We start from the raw sequence: 15388 nt of genomic DNA, 5'->3' as shown, positions 1-15388 counted from the left end.
CTTTTTGAACTCCTGACCTCACCATTGACTTCAGCAATTTCTTTAGTTTTATTCCTGTTGTAAAATCTACACATATTCAATTATTTGTTATTTATGTTGGCTGTCTGTTGTCACGGTCTGTAGACTGTTACTTGAGATAAACATGGAAACACTGCCCTCTGCTGTGTTGGATTTTTCCAAACTAATAGAGGATGAGAAAAAAACATGAGCGTGTGGCATTCATCTTCGTCCATAATACTTAGGTAATCAATGAACAGTGCACCATATTCACTAATTTTATATTGATTCATTCATTTGACGTCATGTAGCATTTATAACATCATAATACAGTTAAAGATACAGAAGTGATTCCTCTCATAATGTGCATTTTACGGACTCTACGGAAATATCTCTTCCATAAGACGTTTATCTGCATTAACCTGATTAGTTTAGACATAAATACATTAAACAGACAGACACGTGAAACGATGACGAGCAGCTCCTGTTGCGGCGGTTCACGTTCTACGTAACCAAATACGCCGTTTCCATGGTAATACGTCGTCATCAGCAGTCGACCAAACAAAGTGGAGGCGCGAGTTTGAAGTCGCGTTCAAAGTCTTTTGAAAAGTTGATTTTAATGAACAGCTGTGTAGAAATGTTCAAACACAGCACGGATTAGTCCGTGTGTTCCCGCCGCCATGACGCAGTCGGTTGTCGTCCAAGGTGAGTACAGTCTGTGAAGTGCTACAGCTAACAGCTAGCTGTCATTTGCTGCCCTGTAGGTAGCTCCTGGGTTATCTTACGGTTGTTTTAATGAAGACGTATTGACGTAAACATTGCTAATGAAACTTGGTCTTCAGTCGGACAGTGTGGAAACCAGGTCGGCTGCAGGTTCTGGGATCTGGCTTTGCGAGAACATGCGCATGTCAACAAAGTAAGTGCTAGTACACACACACACACACACACACACACACACACACACACGATACTCCGAACAACATGTCGGGACCTAAACCTTGTCTCAGCAGACATGCTGACCTGTCACAGCTGTCATTAATAACAGTATAATGTATATTATAATAATGATAGCAGCCAGCGTTAAAAAATTCAGCGGACCTTTTTCACAGCAGCCGTTAGGACACGTAATAGGACAGACACAGGTGTTACCAATGATACTAATTAAGGTTCAGTTCCATTCAGGTCAAACAGTGTCAGGGTTCTGCTGTGCTGCATGTTGGCTCACTGGAAAGGCTCTGCTGCAATAAATGGAATGGAGCCTTAATTAGTATGATTGGAAACACCTGTAGTTACCCTACTATCAGCCTATTGAGGACATATTTGACACATCATTTACTGTGTATGTCTCAGTCTGAGGGGCTTAATTAGTCAGCTGACATAAAATTACCACCAACGGTTTTGATAATTGACACTTTTTTCTCATATATGAAACATGTGCTGGCTCCAGCTGTACAAACGTTTTATTTGACTTTTAGTCTATTATAGATCTTTGTGTTTTAGGCAAGGTGAGAAAATGCTATCTGATTCAACATGGGCCTTTTAAGAAATTGTTATCAGCAATGTTCTTAGTTAGTTGCATCCCTGAAGGGGACTGTCATATTGCACATAGAGCTACTAGAGCAACTATTCAGATGATTTATTTTGTTTAAGTAATTCCTAATGCAGAAATGGCAGAAAATGCTGTTTATAGCCTCGTTATATCATATAAACTGAATATTTTTGGGTTTAAGGCTGACAAGACATTTAAAGGCCTCAACATGGTCAGAAGCTTTTTGCAAATTCAATTAATCTAGAAAATAGATGTTGCATCCCTAATTGCACATGTATGAAGTTCCACTCTTGGGGGTGGAGAATGACATTCAGCAGAGGTTCCACAGGTTGGAGTTGAACCCTGCACCAAGTTGGGGTGCACGCTCTACCTACTGAACTAACTGGCAGCCCAAGAATTTTCATTTTTAAACGTCACTCTATTGAGTCATGGTTTACAAAACTGAGTGCCATTAGGGAACATTGGCATGGATCACCCAATAACAGATTAAATGGAGTCACAAATCCTTGTTGTAATCAGGGTCAGTGCCTGTTCTGTTTGTGCCCTAACTCATCGTATAAGAACATTTAGACATTGTTATCAGCTCCCATGATTTCTAAGAGTTCCTCTAATATCCTGTGTCTTTCCCCTCTTCAGAAAGGATTGTATGATGAGGCCCTCAGTAGTTTTTTCCGAAATGTGGACACCAGGTAAACACACCTGTTTTCATCCTGTAGCTGTTACATGGGCTGTGCCTTCATGCAGTGGTTCCAAATGTCCTTTTCTATTTTCTGTGCTTTTTCCAGGAAAAGTGATAGCAGAGCCTGTGGTGTTGGTGGAAGAATCCAACATCTGAAGGCCAGAGTAAGTTCTACCCATTACCAGAAAACAGCTTGGGAGAACTTTTTTTCTTCACATCTTCTGGTCTTCACAGTGGTAACAGCTTATTTTAGAGTCTAGGTCAGGTTTGAAGTCTGCGTAATGAAAGGTTTGGCATCCATTGGTTAAGGTTACAAAGAAGAGTTATGGAGTGATGGCAGGGGGTCAAAGGCATGTGGTCAGAGTATAATACTGTAGAAATGAAATATACGTGTTGTCCTCATGCTCGCATATTTGAATCCACAGGCGGTGCTGGTGGACATGGAGGAAGGTGTGGTCAATGAGATCCTGCAGGGCCCACTGAGAGAAGTGTTCGACAGCACTCAGCTCCTCACAGACGTGTCAGGTTCTGGCAACAACTGGTGAGAGACAGACTAGCCACAGGACTTCTGCTCACCAGCTCATGTCTGTCAACGACTCTTGAAATTATATTTTTAATTGACCTTATTTGCAGTCTTTTTTAAATCAACCATTCACTCATTGTTATTATTATTAGTTCTTTTACACTTTTTAATGGAAGCAATTGTGGGAGCTCACAGAACATTTCACTTTGATTTGACCTTTATGAATACATGTGACAGTTATACTGAACTTGAATTTGAAATGTGCCATTATGTCACAGAGTTGGAATAGTGTGTTGTGGGGTTGAATCAATGAAATTGGACTGCCAGAGCAATTTTATGAAAGTTAAATATTTTTTTTACCTTGGCTGGAAGAGTTAAAACCTGCTATTTATACAGCTCAAATACCCAACCGTATAGTCAAGTCAGTTTAGCACATTTAAAACAACATGAGTTGAGCCAAAGTGCTTTCCAGTCGAGGCAGACAGGGTTAGAATCTGCCTCAGTACAGGTATCCAGTACATGATAAAAGGAATAGTACAAAACAGATACAGTAATGTACGGGTACAAAGAAGACAGGACTAAACATGGAAAACCACTAACATGATGAAATCTGAATCAAAGAATAAAAAAGTCAGGAAAGAAGAAGACCAGCAACATATTAAAATGCAGTAAGAAGGCGTTGGAGATGAATGAAGAGCGGACTCGACAAAAACCACAGGGAGCCCTTAGACAAAAATGGTAAATCTTTAAAATAGATGTAAAACTGTCAGTGGTGGAACAGGACGTAATGTGGGATGGGAGGCTAATCCTGAGTCTGGGAGAAGCAACAGAAAGCTATGTCACCTTTTAGCTTTGAGGCATGGCATAGTGACTTTATTCCAGTTAAAGGTACAGTAAAAAATGCAGTATAATATATATTGTGTATATACAGTATATAGCACAATCTAATGTAAGACTTACGTCACTAGTGGCTTCCTCTTTGCCCTTTCTCAAGTGTTATTTGGGGGAAAGGTCAGTAGTGCTGGTCAGTATTCCCTTTGTATGTTTCAGCCTGACAGACATTATAAAAAGAAACAATGTCGTGCTTGTCAGGTGGAGTTGTCGTTGTCAGCCAGTGGGGGTGAATTTTTTAATATGTATAATAATATATCTTATAATATATCTATATGAGTTATGTTAGAGCTGCTTGGCTTCTTATTCTGAGTTCAGGTGCAAAAATAACTGACTTTTAAACTTTTATGATCATCAGATTTTATTTTACTTTAGTTATAGCATTCTCTGTGAAACATGTTTGAAAATCCTGCACATACCATACATACCCTGCTTTGAATTTCTCTGTCAAACAAACTGAGCTTGTCTGTCACATTTAAATGTTGAAAATTTGAAAAAAAAAAAGCGTTTGTATGTGACTGAAAGAAATTGTTTTAGGACATTGTTTTAAACCTTTCATCATCATGCTGCTTCTTGTTCTTCTCCAGGGCAGTTGGACACATGACGTACGGTTCAGCCTACAGGGAGCAGATAGTGGATAAGCTGAGGAAGGCGGCAGAACACTGTGACTGTCTGCAGTGCTTCTTTCTCATTCACTCTATGGGAGGAGGTAAGACACAAAGACTTGCTCCCATTTATGTTTAGAAACACTGACTTGAAGGTCTGAAAATTTGCCTCTATAAATGACTATTATACAGTTTGTGTGTGATTGCCTTTCCTGTCATTCTTAATCTCAGCTCCAGCAATTTCAACAAGCTTTGTTTGGGCATCACTGATCTTTCCATGTTGACGTTGGTATTAGTGATCCGAGACCCTGCTTTCTGATTTTATTTATGTACCTTGTGTGCAAATATTTCAGAGCATTTCAGCCATGTTTCAAATCCTCTAAACAAAGCAGTGAAGAAGTCAGGTTCCAACAGAAAGTAAATCTATTGATGCTGAATTTAAGGAACGGGCTCTGGCCTGGGCACCAGAGTGCTGAGCCTGCTGGAGGAGGAGTTCCCTGAGGTTTGTCGTATTGTCACCTCCATCTATCCGTCTGCGGAGGATGATGTCATCACCTCTCCCTACAACAGCGTCCTGGCCATGAGGGAGCTCACAGAGCACGCTGACTGTGTCCTGCCTGTTGAAAACCAGGTTTGAGCTTCGTAAATGTTTCATTTTTCCTCTCTCTGCACAACACTGAAAGCATCAAGTAAGATGAGTTTCTGTTCTCGTTCACTTCTCCTCCAGTCGTTGGTCGACATTGTGAACAAGATTAAACAAATGTCTCACAGTGGAAAGCCAGGGTCGGTGATCAAGAGAGACAGCGCCATCATCTCTGGGCGGGGCGGGCTCAGTGGGCCAGAGAAGCCCTTTGATGCCATGAATAACATTGTGGCTAACCTGTTGCTCAATATTACCAGGTATAGTATCACTGTTTGCTCATATACAGTAGACACTGTATGCTTAGGGAAAGAGACCTGTCTCACAATGTTTATTTTAACATGTTTATGTTGTGACTAAATGTTTTTATTTTGTACATTTTCTCACAAACTTACTGAACATTTTCTTCTGATTCTTCGGTCTCCACTACTCATCCAAAGTTTAAAGCAGATTCATACTCGTTAATTTATCAATAAGCACAGCAGCGTCATCTGAAGTGAGAGAAGTTTATGAATTATCTAAAGTTTAAACATGAGGGAGGCAGTGCAGATGTACAATAGGTTAACACTAATGAGCATTACATTGTTCTACAGTGAGTGTTTTATGAAAAATCACGATGAATCTCCTGTTAAATCTGTTTTGTCCATGTCCCTAAAAGTTTCTTATGTTTGGTTTGTTGCAGCTCTGCTCGTTTTGAGGGATCTCTCAACATGGATCTGAATGAGATTGCCATGAACCTGGTCCCCTTCCCTCGTTTACACTACCTGGTGCCAAGCCTCACCCCTCTCTACACACTGGCAGATGTCAGTGTCCCCACGAGAAGGTCTGCTATCTGGCTGTCACTGCAGCTATTTTTCATCTCTCAGTTGTTTTGAATGGGGCAGAGGTCCGGGTATTGAGTTTACATGAACTCCATCATTCCCTCAACACATGCCTCGTGTTGACTGTAGTGATAAATGAGACAGGAACTCTCTCCAGTGATGGAGTTCACCATACACACAATACAAATAAAAATATTTTTGTGATATCTAAATTTTATGATATGACAAATGTATTAATGTTTACTGCACTGCTGGAGTAGATACATCTCTGGATAGCAAACACTCAATAAGGCTTAGAATATTTTTTTCAGGAAACTGAAGTTTGTAAAATGATCAATCATAATCGATGTTAATATGAACAAATCACATGTCATTTGAAAACATTTACATTTACTGTCCTATTATATCCTCACAGATGATAAGAATTATGGGTGGGCTGCTATAAAACATGTCGACTATACTAAATATTTTTGGTCTGATCATTTCCAGCACAAAGCTGGCTTTCATTTTATCACGTAGGATGGTGGTAACAGTTTAAGCTGAAGGCTTGTTACAGGAAAAGCACCATTTGATCCACCACACACCTCCCCTTCAACCTCCTGCCCAACATCACTGCCATGAAAGTGGCCTTGTGTGAGCCGTATAGACCTCATCTGCTCCAGAGGAGCTTCTCATTGGTCAAGGAGAGTGGTGGTTGTGCTGGGCAGCTCCCAGAGGTGAATATAAGTGACTGTATGAATGTAGAGCAGGGTGTTGCTTAAAAATATCTTGCCCGCTCAGCAGAGTGTGCTTGGATAAATAAAGGTACAAAAAGTCTACTTTTTCAAACATCACCCCCTTGGCCCCCCGTCTAACTCTGTACCTGAAATTCCTGCAAAGCCATTGCAGCAACTATAGTCAGTAAATAGAGACTTTATGTACAAGCCGACTCGGAACCCATTGATCATCTCAAGATGATGTAGTTTCTGGGAGTCTGATCTGATCTGCCTATGAATGCAGATAACCTAAGCTAATAAGAATCTGTCAAGAGATGATAGCTGATGGGTTCCAAGAGTGCATTTTGGCCAATGTGTTCTGCTTGTTTTGCTTTCCACATGGACTGTTTACCTGCTAGCAGCCAGAGCCCAGTCAAACCTGACTGGTCAACACTCAATCTACAATGGTACTACAGTCAGTAACCAGTTCATCTGCAGATATCTGTTTATAAAGATGATGTGCAAGTTAAATGTAAATGTAATATCTGGTATTGTGAAGTGTTTGTAATGAAACATGGTGTGAACATCCGTCTCCTTGAACTGTGCCTTCTAGACTGGATCAGATGTTCAGCGACGCCTTCAGTAAAGACCACCAGCTAATCCGAGCTGACCCGAAGCACAGCCTCTACCTGGCCTGCGCCCTCATGGTCAGGGGCAACGTGCAGGTGTCTGACCTGCGCAGGAACATCGAGAGGTCAGTGCACCATCTCCTACTCCTCCTGCGGCAGAACAACTGATGAGTCGGTACACCCACCCTGACAGGGCCCATAGATGACCTTCACACTCACTCTCCCATATAGTACCCCATTCAGCACCGACAGCAATGATTCATGACTGGTTCATTCAGCACCCACCTCTCCTCTGCTCTCCCTTCACTGCTCTCCCTGCAGACCCTGTGGCATGTTGTCAAGAGAAACTGAAACAGAAGCTGCTGTGAGAGCACATATTTTTGTGTGACCATGGTGTCAAGAGGAGGGAAGGGGGGAGCAGGAGGACAAGCACGGGAATATTGCTTAACAAAAAACTCAAGGATAATTCTCCCTGTGAATTTTGTAGTTCTGGTGAAAAAATAGATTCCCCAATCTGGTTTTATTTTGTTGCCAGAAGAATCATTTGTCATTTGTCTTGACTGATTAAATCTACTTGCATGTGAATATTTGCTCATTTCTATCTCTTAATTTTATTTCATTGTACACTGAAGTACTGATCTTTGAGTTTTGAAAAGTTGCTCAGACAAATCAAGACTAGACAAGCCTGGGCTCATGACTGTTTCTGTGTATAAGTGGTGCTAAGACTCTTTCTAAAATGTAAAATGTTCTTTTAGGTCCCCCATGAACTCTGTAGTTTAATACACTCTCTCCCTGCTTCAGACTTAAGCCCTCGCTGCCCTTTGTCTCGTGGAACCAGGAAGGCTGGAAGACGGGCCTGTGTTCAGTGCCTCCTGTGGGTCACTCCCACTCCCTGTTAGCCCTGGCCAACAACACATGTGTGAAGCCCACATTCATGGAGCTGAAAGAACGCTTTACTAAGCTCTACAGGAAGAAGGTGCATTTTAAGTCATTTCATGTTTTTAGAGCTTTCAGAAGATTCAGCAATTTAATTTAACAAATAAAACCATCAAATGTTTTCTGGGGACATCTTGTCAAATGAGAGGATTTACTTTTTACTAGCCTACACTAAAAAAGTTTAAATAAACTTACTGTAGTACTACATACGTAATCGAAAGTTTTAGTTGTAATCTTACTGGAAGAAGTTTCTGCAGTATCTATATTTTCCAGTTCAATCCCCTTAAAAATGGGGTAAAGGTTGAATAGGTACACTTTCTTAGTGAGCATATACAAATTAAAGTTGGTGTTGTTAGGTCATATTCTTATTTATACTGCCTCCTTTCCAGAACAAAAAGAATATATAGCTTTCTGGAATAGTTTGTATTCAGACTTCATAACTTATCAGCACATTGCTCTCTGTTCTTTGAAGGCTCACTTACACCACTACCTGCATGTGGAAGGGATGGAGCAGAGTTTCTTCTCTGAGGCTGTTGACTCCCTCAGCTCACTGATTGAAGAGTATAACCATCTGGATGCCACCAAGAGGAGACTCATGCCCGATGCACCCAGACTCCCCATCGCCAGATGAAGGTCCACACTGTGTAGCTGTCTGTGTCTCCATCCTCTCTGCTTGTACAGCAATTTTATTTATTTATTTTTAAATGACTTGACACAACCAAATCTTTTGTATATACCTTTTATAAGTTATACATCAATATTGTCTAATTTATGACCTGATTAAATGTTTTCCCTGGAACAACATGTAATAAGAATGAAAGAGTTCAACTCAATCTGAAGTATGACCTGATAGGCTCCCTGATCATAGTATTATGAGGTACTGTTCATGAATCAGCGTTTGCTGTTACAGCTACTGCACTGGCCATATTCCTTGTTGTTATTGCACATACATGTCCTGAAGACAGGGTTCATAAAAGCTTTTAACATAACTACCAACATATTTCTTTATTTATTTCAAACTCCCAGCTTCTTTCTTATCAAATGCGGTTTTGTAGTTTCAGTTTTTTTTTCTTTCTTTTTTTTTTAGGCACATCATGGCTGCTGCTGAGAGCTTAATAACCAAAGTATGCGTATGTTTCAGTCCTTAGTGTGCCACAGCAGGGCTTGTCTCCTGTGTCTGTGTCTCTGGACTTCTCGGTTAGAGTAACCGCAGCTCAGAAAACATGTCGCCTGGATCATTGCACTTCCTCTGGCACACGCAGGACGTTATCCACTGCATCTTCCACTGTGTGTTGGAGCCTCCCTTGCATGTGAAGTTGACCTTGATCATGCGTGACTTGTTGGGAACACAGCAGCGCTTGTCTGTACAGACACCACAGTATGTGGGCTTAAACTTCTTGGTGCTGGTACAGCCTGAGAGTGTCAGCTTCTCTGCATTCTTTGCCTGGAATTTAGGCCGGCAGGTCTTTCCCTTTGGCACCTATGAGGGGAAAAGCATGTTTTTCTAAGTACATTTTTAATATCATATAAAACGGTCAATACTTGAATAGATTTTGACTAACTTGTCACCTTTAGACTCTTTATCACACTCTTGTCACACGGTCGCAGCAGACACAGGCGTCGGTCCTTCCTCATCTCACATTTGCTGTTGTCGTTGTTGACACGCACAGAGATGCCCAGGCCGCAGGTTTTGGAGCAGGGGCTCCAGGGGGTGGTCTGGACCAGACAGTTCTTCTTCCAGGCTAAAGGAGGATCCCTGTAAGCTTTCAGTATTACAGTTAAAGGGCACTGTGTCAACAACACCCTACACAAAGAACTGGTCTGTGTGTGACTGTACTGCCAAGCAGAGCACAGATCAGAAGCTACCTAAAGACTCCAAGTACTCAGTCTCACTCTCCACAAGGGAATTCATTTTCTGCTTCCAGCTGTATGGATGTTTCCATTGAGCTGTACTTCCACAAGTTAGTGTTACATATACAAGAACCAACTGTCTTTCAGTAAAGCACACACACAGCATCAGATCTCTTTTTGGCATTTTAGACTTCCAAAAAAGGAAGTTGGCTCTTCAATTTGAAATCAGAACAATATGAAATGCTACTCTGTGACATCATGACAGAAGAAGAAATGTTTCTGCACATTTTCATACCAAGTGAAGCAAACTAACTGTTACATCAAAGCAAAATATTTGGTGTTTTCTCTGTTAACCACAGCCAGCCACACCTCACGCCTCCCTCTTCTCACCCTGCCAGAGTAATGAAAGGCCCACTCCCCTTCCTATCCAGCTAACTTAGACAGCAATTAACATTCCAGGCTTGCCCTTCTCCACGAGTTGACACTATAAACACACACCTGACATGTAGGAAGTGTCCTGCTGGTGCTTCTTTGGACTCTGGCTGTTGCGAAGGCCTGCTGGCATGCTGCCCATCAGCGGGGCAGGGCCCAAGAGACCGGCAGGTTTCTGGATGAAGGCAGGGGTACAGCCGATGGCTCCGGCAATACATGTGCACTTATAGAGGGGGCTGGGCTGGAAAGCTTCTCCGTTCTCATAGTGGGCCCCATTTAGGTCACAGCCCACCGCCATCAGATCTGAAAGAATGAAGGAAAAAAACAACACACCACTCTGATGAGGGTACTGTAAATTTTAGCAGTCCAATGTATCACATTTAGGGGCCTTTATTTATAGAATATGGCAGCAATGCACTTTAATATTTAGAACTGTTTTTATTTGTCTATAATAATGTGAAAATAAGAATCATTATGTTGTCACACGGCTCCACAGAGTCTGTCATGTCGAACTGTCATGTTTCTACAGAAGCCCAGAATGGACAGACACTGACTCTAGATATGGCATGTCATGTTTATCACACAAAGATCAATGTATTTTTCCTTCATACTAGGAGAGGATGAGGTGACAAGCAGCAAATACACCTCTAGATGCCACTAAATCGTACACACTGGTAAAAGATACATAAAGAGACATTTTTGTGCTAATTTAAGATATTTATCACAATTAATTTGTTTACAAACATAGAAAAGAAAGCAAAAAGAAGCATGAAAGTATTATTAAAGTATCATGTCACTGCGATTTTCTTGTTTTATAGTACAGAATCAAATAAAAATTAAATATTCAGGATTTTGACCCAAAGTAACAATATCATAATTGCTATGTTGCAGTTGTAAAGGTAAATGTCTTCAGAATAGCATTATGAGCCTGACCAGCCTGACCATTCAAAAATGATGACATCAAACTAAAATGTGGCATTAAAACAAATTAAATTTTCAGAGACCTTGATAACATCCTTAACTTATGTCTTGTGCACCAAAACCATTTATAGAAAACCGTACCATAGCTATACTAGAAGTCTAAAACTCCATATGGGACATTTTAAGTAGGCTACAGCTGTTGTTTATGTAAATGATTTAGTTTAGAACAGGAAATGATTGAATTCACCCACCCTATCATGACTAATTCAAAAAAGATGAGAGGCACTCACATGCACACACTCCGACCTCGTATCTCGGCTGGTCAGCAGAGAAGTCGCAGTACATGCCCTTGTGTGGGTCACAGATGTCCCTCTCATTGCACGGCTCTCCAATCTGCCTGGCACAGCTCTTGCAGCAGCCACACCCATCCAGGACAGCGCTCACTCCTGGGGCACAATGAGGTCTTTCCCGACACTTGCAGGGCCACTGGCAGAACTGCCGCCTGTCGGCCGCAGCCCGTCCATCTCTAGGGGTCAGCTGGGCATTGTTCTGAGCCCTGCTGAAGCACTGAGTGAGGAGAAGGACAGAGGTCCATTTTGGGTGTTAGAATGGGAACTTTTGGAAAGCTAATAAACAGCTAAATGTGATATTTTGAGCTCTACGCCACTTTTTGCAGCCTTGGCTGCTGTGCTGGATATAAAAACAGTCAATGTTTATTCTCACAGGAAATGCTCCTACTGTGTTGGGTTTAGAACTGCCTCCTGTCTGTCTGTCTGTCCAACACATTGTTCAGGAGGAAAAAAGTGTCCTCTCTGTTATCATGAAAAAATATGTAGAAAATATCCACGTCATCTGCAGACTTCAGGATCTTGACTGACTGATGACTGGATATATAACTGTTGGTCTATAGGGAGAATGGCAGAGGGCAAGGGAAGCACCACTGTGGAGAACCGAGCTGATGGTCTGGATGTTAGAGATGTGTTTCTCCACCTCGACATGCTTGCTTCTGTCAGATCTATGATCCACCTGCAGACACACTCTTCTGGGAGAGCTTATCCTGTTGCAGTGCCGGGATGATAGTGTTAAAGGTGGTGCTAAGAGCCACAAACAGGATCCTGGTGTAGGTTCCTGAGGAGTCCAGGTGCTGGAGGAACAAGTGGAGGGCCACTGTTCACTGCATTGTCTTCAGATGTGTTGGGTCTGTATGGGAGATGCAGGAGGTCCAGGAGTGAGTGATGGTGATGATTTTGACATGGGACAACAAAAGGCACTCAGGTGAGAGAAGGTCTGTAGTCATTCAGATCTGTGGTTCTTGGTTCTATTTTAAGACAGGGATGATGTTGGAAGCCAGTAGCGTGCCATGTTTCCAATGGTGTCAAAGCTGTGAACACCAGTTACAGCAGATCAACACAGGGTGGAAGGAGAGACAGCAGAGCAGAGCCCCAATGTTTTGTGGGAGTGTGTTGGCATCCCTCTGTTGGATGGTGAGAGTTGTTGTGGAGGAGGAGGTGGGGGCCTCTGGGGTGGACAGTGTGGAGAGACCAGGGCCCTGTTGTGATGGGGGTGGTGGAGGTGTAACTGCTGGTTGGAGTCACGGGGGATGGTGTCAGGACTGCTGCATTGTTCTTCCAGACAGGAGTAGAGTCGTTTGTTGAGAATTGCTATTGAAGTTTCTTGGAATGCAGTCATTACATCTCATGCATTACATGCTTAATTTTGCTCCTGTCGCTGCCCCTGACACATCTTCATTTTCTAACCTTAACTGTCTGGGCTGTGAACGGGGGTTGGGCACTGTTACAACTCACCCTGGTACATGTTATACAAGCAACCCCCACATAAGCTCATGTAGGACATCACACTCTTCATGTACTCAACAAGACTGCTGTTAGCAGTCCTGAAATCAGCCCAATCAGTGCTGTCCAGGCACACATGAAGATCCTTCACAGCTTCACAGTTCCACTTCTTTCATATCCTCAGGATGTGTTTTGAGAGGCTTCATTTCTGCTTGCATGCAGGAATCAGGTGGACCATGTGATGGTCAGAGTGTCCCTGGGCAGTGCAGGGAAGTGCCTGATTGCAGATTTTAGTCTAACAACTATCCAAAGTATTTTTCCCTCTGCTCAGACATTTCGTAAACTCTCTGTATTTGGGTGAGTTCATGGATTAGATTACCTCTGAGGACAATCACTGCTCAGTCCAGTTTGTCACAACACATTGGCCTGCAGTGGAATTTAAACGCTGTTCAGCTTGAAGGACGCAAGCTTGCTGTTTGGTGTTATTAAAGAAAGATTCCAGATCAGAGAACAGTATCAGCCATCCTTCCCTTCTTCATGTCTCTTTCTCCAATCCCAGATCAGAGATGTGCAACAAAGACCAATACCAGCAATGAATATATCTACTAATTAATATAGTGTGTGTATCCAAAGTCTGACATATCTGTACCAAAGAGCACTATTAAAACACATGGGTTAGCTACACTATTGCTCTGGACATGACTGGACATGTTGCTTCACAACGCTAGTTTATTTTGATTCATTCTCACATACACCCAATACTCAAAAATGCACTATTTCCATAGGACTATAATGTTTGCTAAAAACTTCTAGTGACCAAACACTTTTAAGAATTATTGAGCCTTTTTTTTTTTTAAGTAAAACTACAAATTTGTGATTTTTTTAAAAAAATTATATCTTTGGTCCAACAAAGATAAACCAATGGGAAGTAAGAGTGAGAGGGTAGAGAACAAAGTGGTAATATTGTGAGTCGGAATAATGCGTTGATGGTTTTAGTTTTTGCCTTTTGTTAAGAATGACAAAAATGTAGAATATATTTATCTACTGTAAAACAGCACATGAAAAACTCTATAGAGGGTCAGTAGAGCTAAAGGAAAACTACAGTCAGTGTCACGGGAAGCAGCTTCCTTCTCATAACATGTAGTCATTTGTTTCGTTGATGATATACAAATATCAATAGTCATATATCACCTTTTTCACAGCAGCATTGTTGACATGAAATTGTAAACTCAGGTGTTACCAATGATACTACCTGATCCTGTACACGTGTACTCAATGATGTTTAAGGGAGTAGTTTGACATTTTACTACAAAGAACTATCTGACCTGCTGCCGTGAGTTTTCAGACCTGCTCATGTTAGTGAAAGGCATGCATGGAATAACTTGTAAGATTTAGTCATGAGCACTCCACTGTACAGAATTTTTCATATACAACCTTTATAATATTTTGGTGTTACTGAATATGGAGCATGTTAGTTCTTGCTGGCTGACTTTATTCATTTAAGTTCACCAGAAATTTTCACAATAAAAGCTAACCAAAAAGTAGTGGATCTGTGGATCACATCATGGTTATAATTTAACATCACACTGGATCTGACGGGGGCTATTTATGGCATTCATCCCTTTCTCACCTCATATTTCTTTAACCTCATAGCTCTGCTTTGCTCTGCTCAGTATTTGCTGTGAGTGCTACTTGTATTTGTCGATTTCTTTTGACTGCTTAGTGCTTCCAGGGGTCACAGAAGGTTACGCCAAAAATCTGAAGCCTGTCTGCCAGGTTTACTGAATGAGCTCATTTCATGGTGTGAAAACGGGCCAAAGTCCGCAGACTTACTGCTCCCCTTCTGCCAGATTTTACTCCTGAAACAAAATCTAACCTTGAGCCAAATCACAACACCAAAAAAATCTATATTCAAAAGTCTAATAATACAATCCTATTTTGTCAAGTAAATTTTAAATAACTGTTACTCTGCTAATGAGAGCAACTCAGCTGTGTGTTTTCCTGTTGCTCCATATATGACAGGTGTTAAGTCCCTTCAAGCATTGTCCTATGAGAAATCCAAGTCTTATCTGTAGCGTCAGAAAAGAAAAAGATAATGCTCTTCTTACCTGTTGAGCAAGGATAAGCAGGAGGGAACGGCAGAGAAGCGATAGCATCTCTTAAGTGAGAAGGTTTGTGCGAGCTCCAGGAGGGCGCAGGGGGACGAGAGAGCTGGAAGGTGGGATTTCTGGAGGAAGACTGGCAGAGGCAGAGGGAGAGTGGAATGGGGGGAGGCGGGAGAGATTAGGGGAGCTGACCTGTCGGGGACAAAGCGCCCCTCTGTGTCCTCTCCAAACACACCTTTCCCCGCCTTACTGATCCAGAGGGGAAATATTTGTCTTCATAACTGCTGGGCCGCTCCACAGCCTTCAAGTCCAGCCCACTTG

The 15388-nt window shown here is 41.9% G+C and overlaps 2 protein-coding genes across 3 annotated transcripts; one reads left to right on the top strand and one right to left on the bottom strand.

Annotated features, from left to right (window-relative positions):
- Positions 1 to 490: 490 nt before the first annotated feature.
- Positions 491 to 8662, top strand: tube1 (tubulin, epsilon 1). 2 transcript variants are annotated; one of them, XM_010735893.3, is made up of 12 exons: positions 491 to 702; positions 840 to 913; positions 2183 to 2235; positions 2332 to 2389; positions 2651 to 2766; positions 4227 to 4348; positions 4688 to 4875; positions 4972 to 5144; positions 5567 to 5707; positions 7014 to 7154; positions 7831 to 8005; positions 8438 to 8662. In XM_010735893.3, exons 1-12 carry the CDS (start codon positions 678 to 680, stop codon positions 8594 to 8596), a joined length of 1425 nt encoding a protein of 474 aa, XP_010734195.2. In that variant the 5' UTR covers positions 491 to 677; the 3' UTR covers positions 8597 to 8662. The 2 variants fall into 2 exon arrangements, with proteins under 2 accessions (XP_010734195.2, XP_027140380.1); XM_027284579.1 differs by lacking the exons at positions 491 to 702; positions 840 to 913 and adding an exon at positions 1397 to 1502.
- A 247-nt stretch (positions 8663 to 8909) lies between these two features.
- Positions 8910 to 15213, bottom strand: ccn6 (cellular communication network factor 6). The gene is made up of 5 exons (XM_010735894.3): positions 15071 to 15213; positions 11460 to 11736; positions 10315 to 10551; positions 9535 to 9728; positions 8910 to 9445 (listed from the first exon to the last, which is right to left on the bottom strand). The coding sequence occupies exons 1-5, from the start codon at positions 15116 to 15118 to the stop codon at positions 9164 to 9166; spliced, it is 1038 nt and encodes a 345-aa protein (XP_010734196.1). The 5' UTR covers positions 15119 to 15213; the 3' UTR covers positions 8910 to 9163.
- Positions 15214 to 15388: the final 175 nt, after the last annotated feature.

The sequence above is a fragment of the Larimichthys crocea genome, chromosome XI, assembly GCF_000972845.2.
Source record: "Larimichthys crocea isolate SSNF chromosome XI, L_crocea_2.0, whole genome shotgun sequence".
Taxonomy (NCBI): Eukaryota; Metazoa; Chordata; class Actinopteri; family Sciaenidae; genus Larimichthys; species Larimichthys crocea.
Note: the sequence above shows the minus strand (reverse complement) of the source record. Positions and strands in the feature narration are given on the sequence as shown.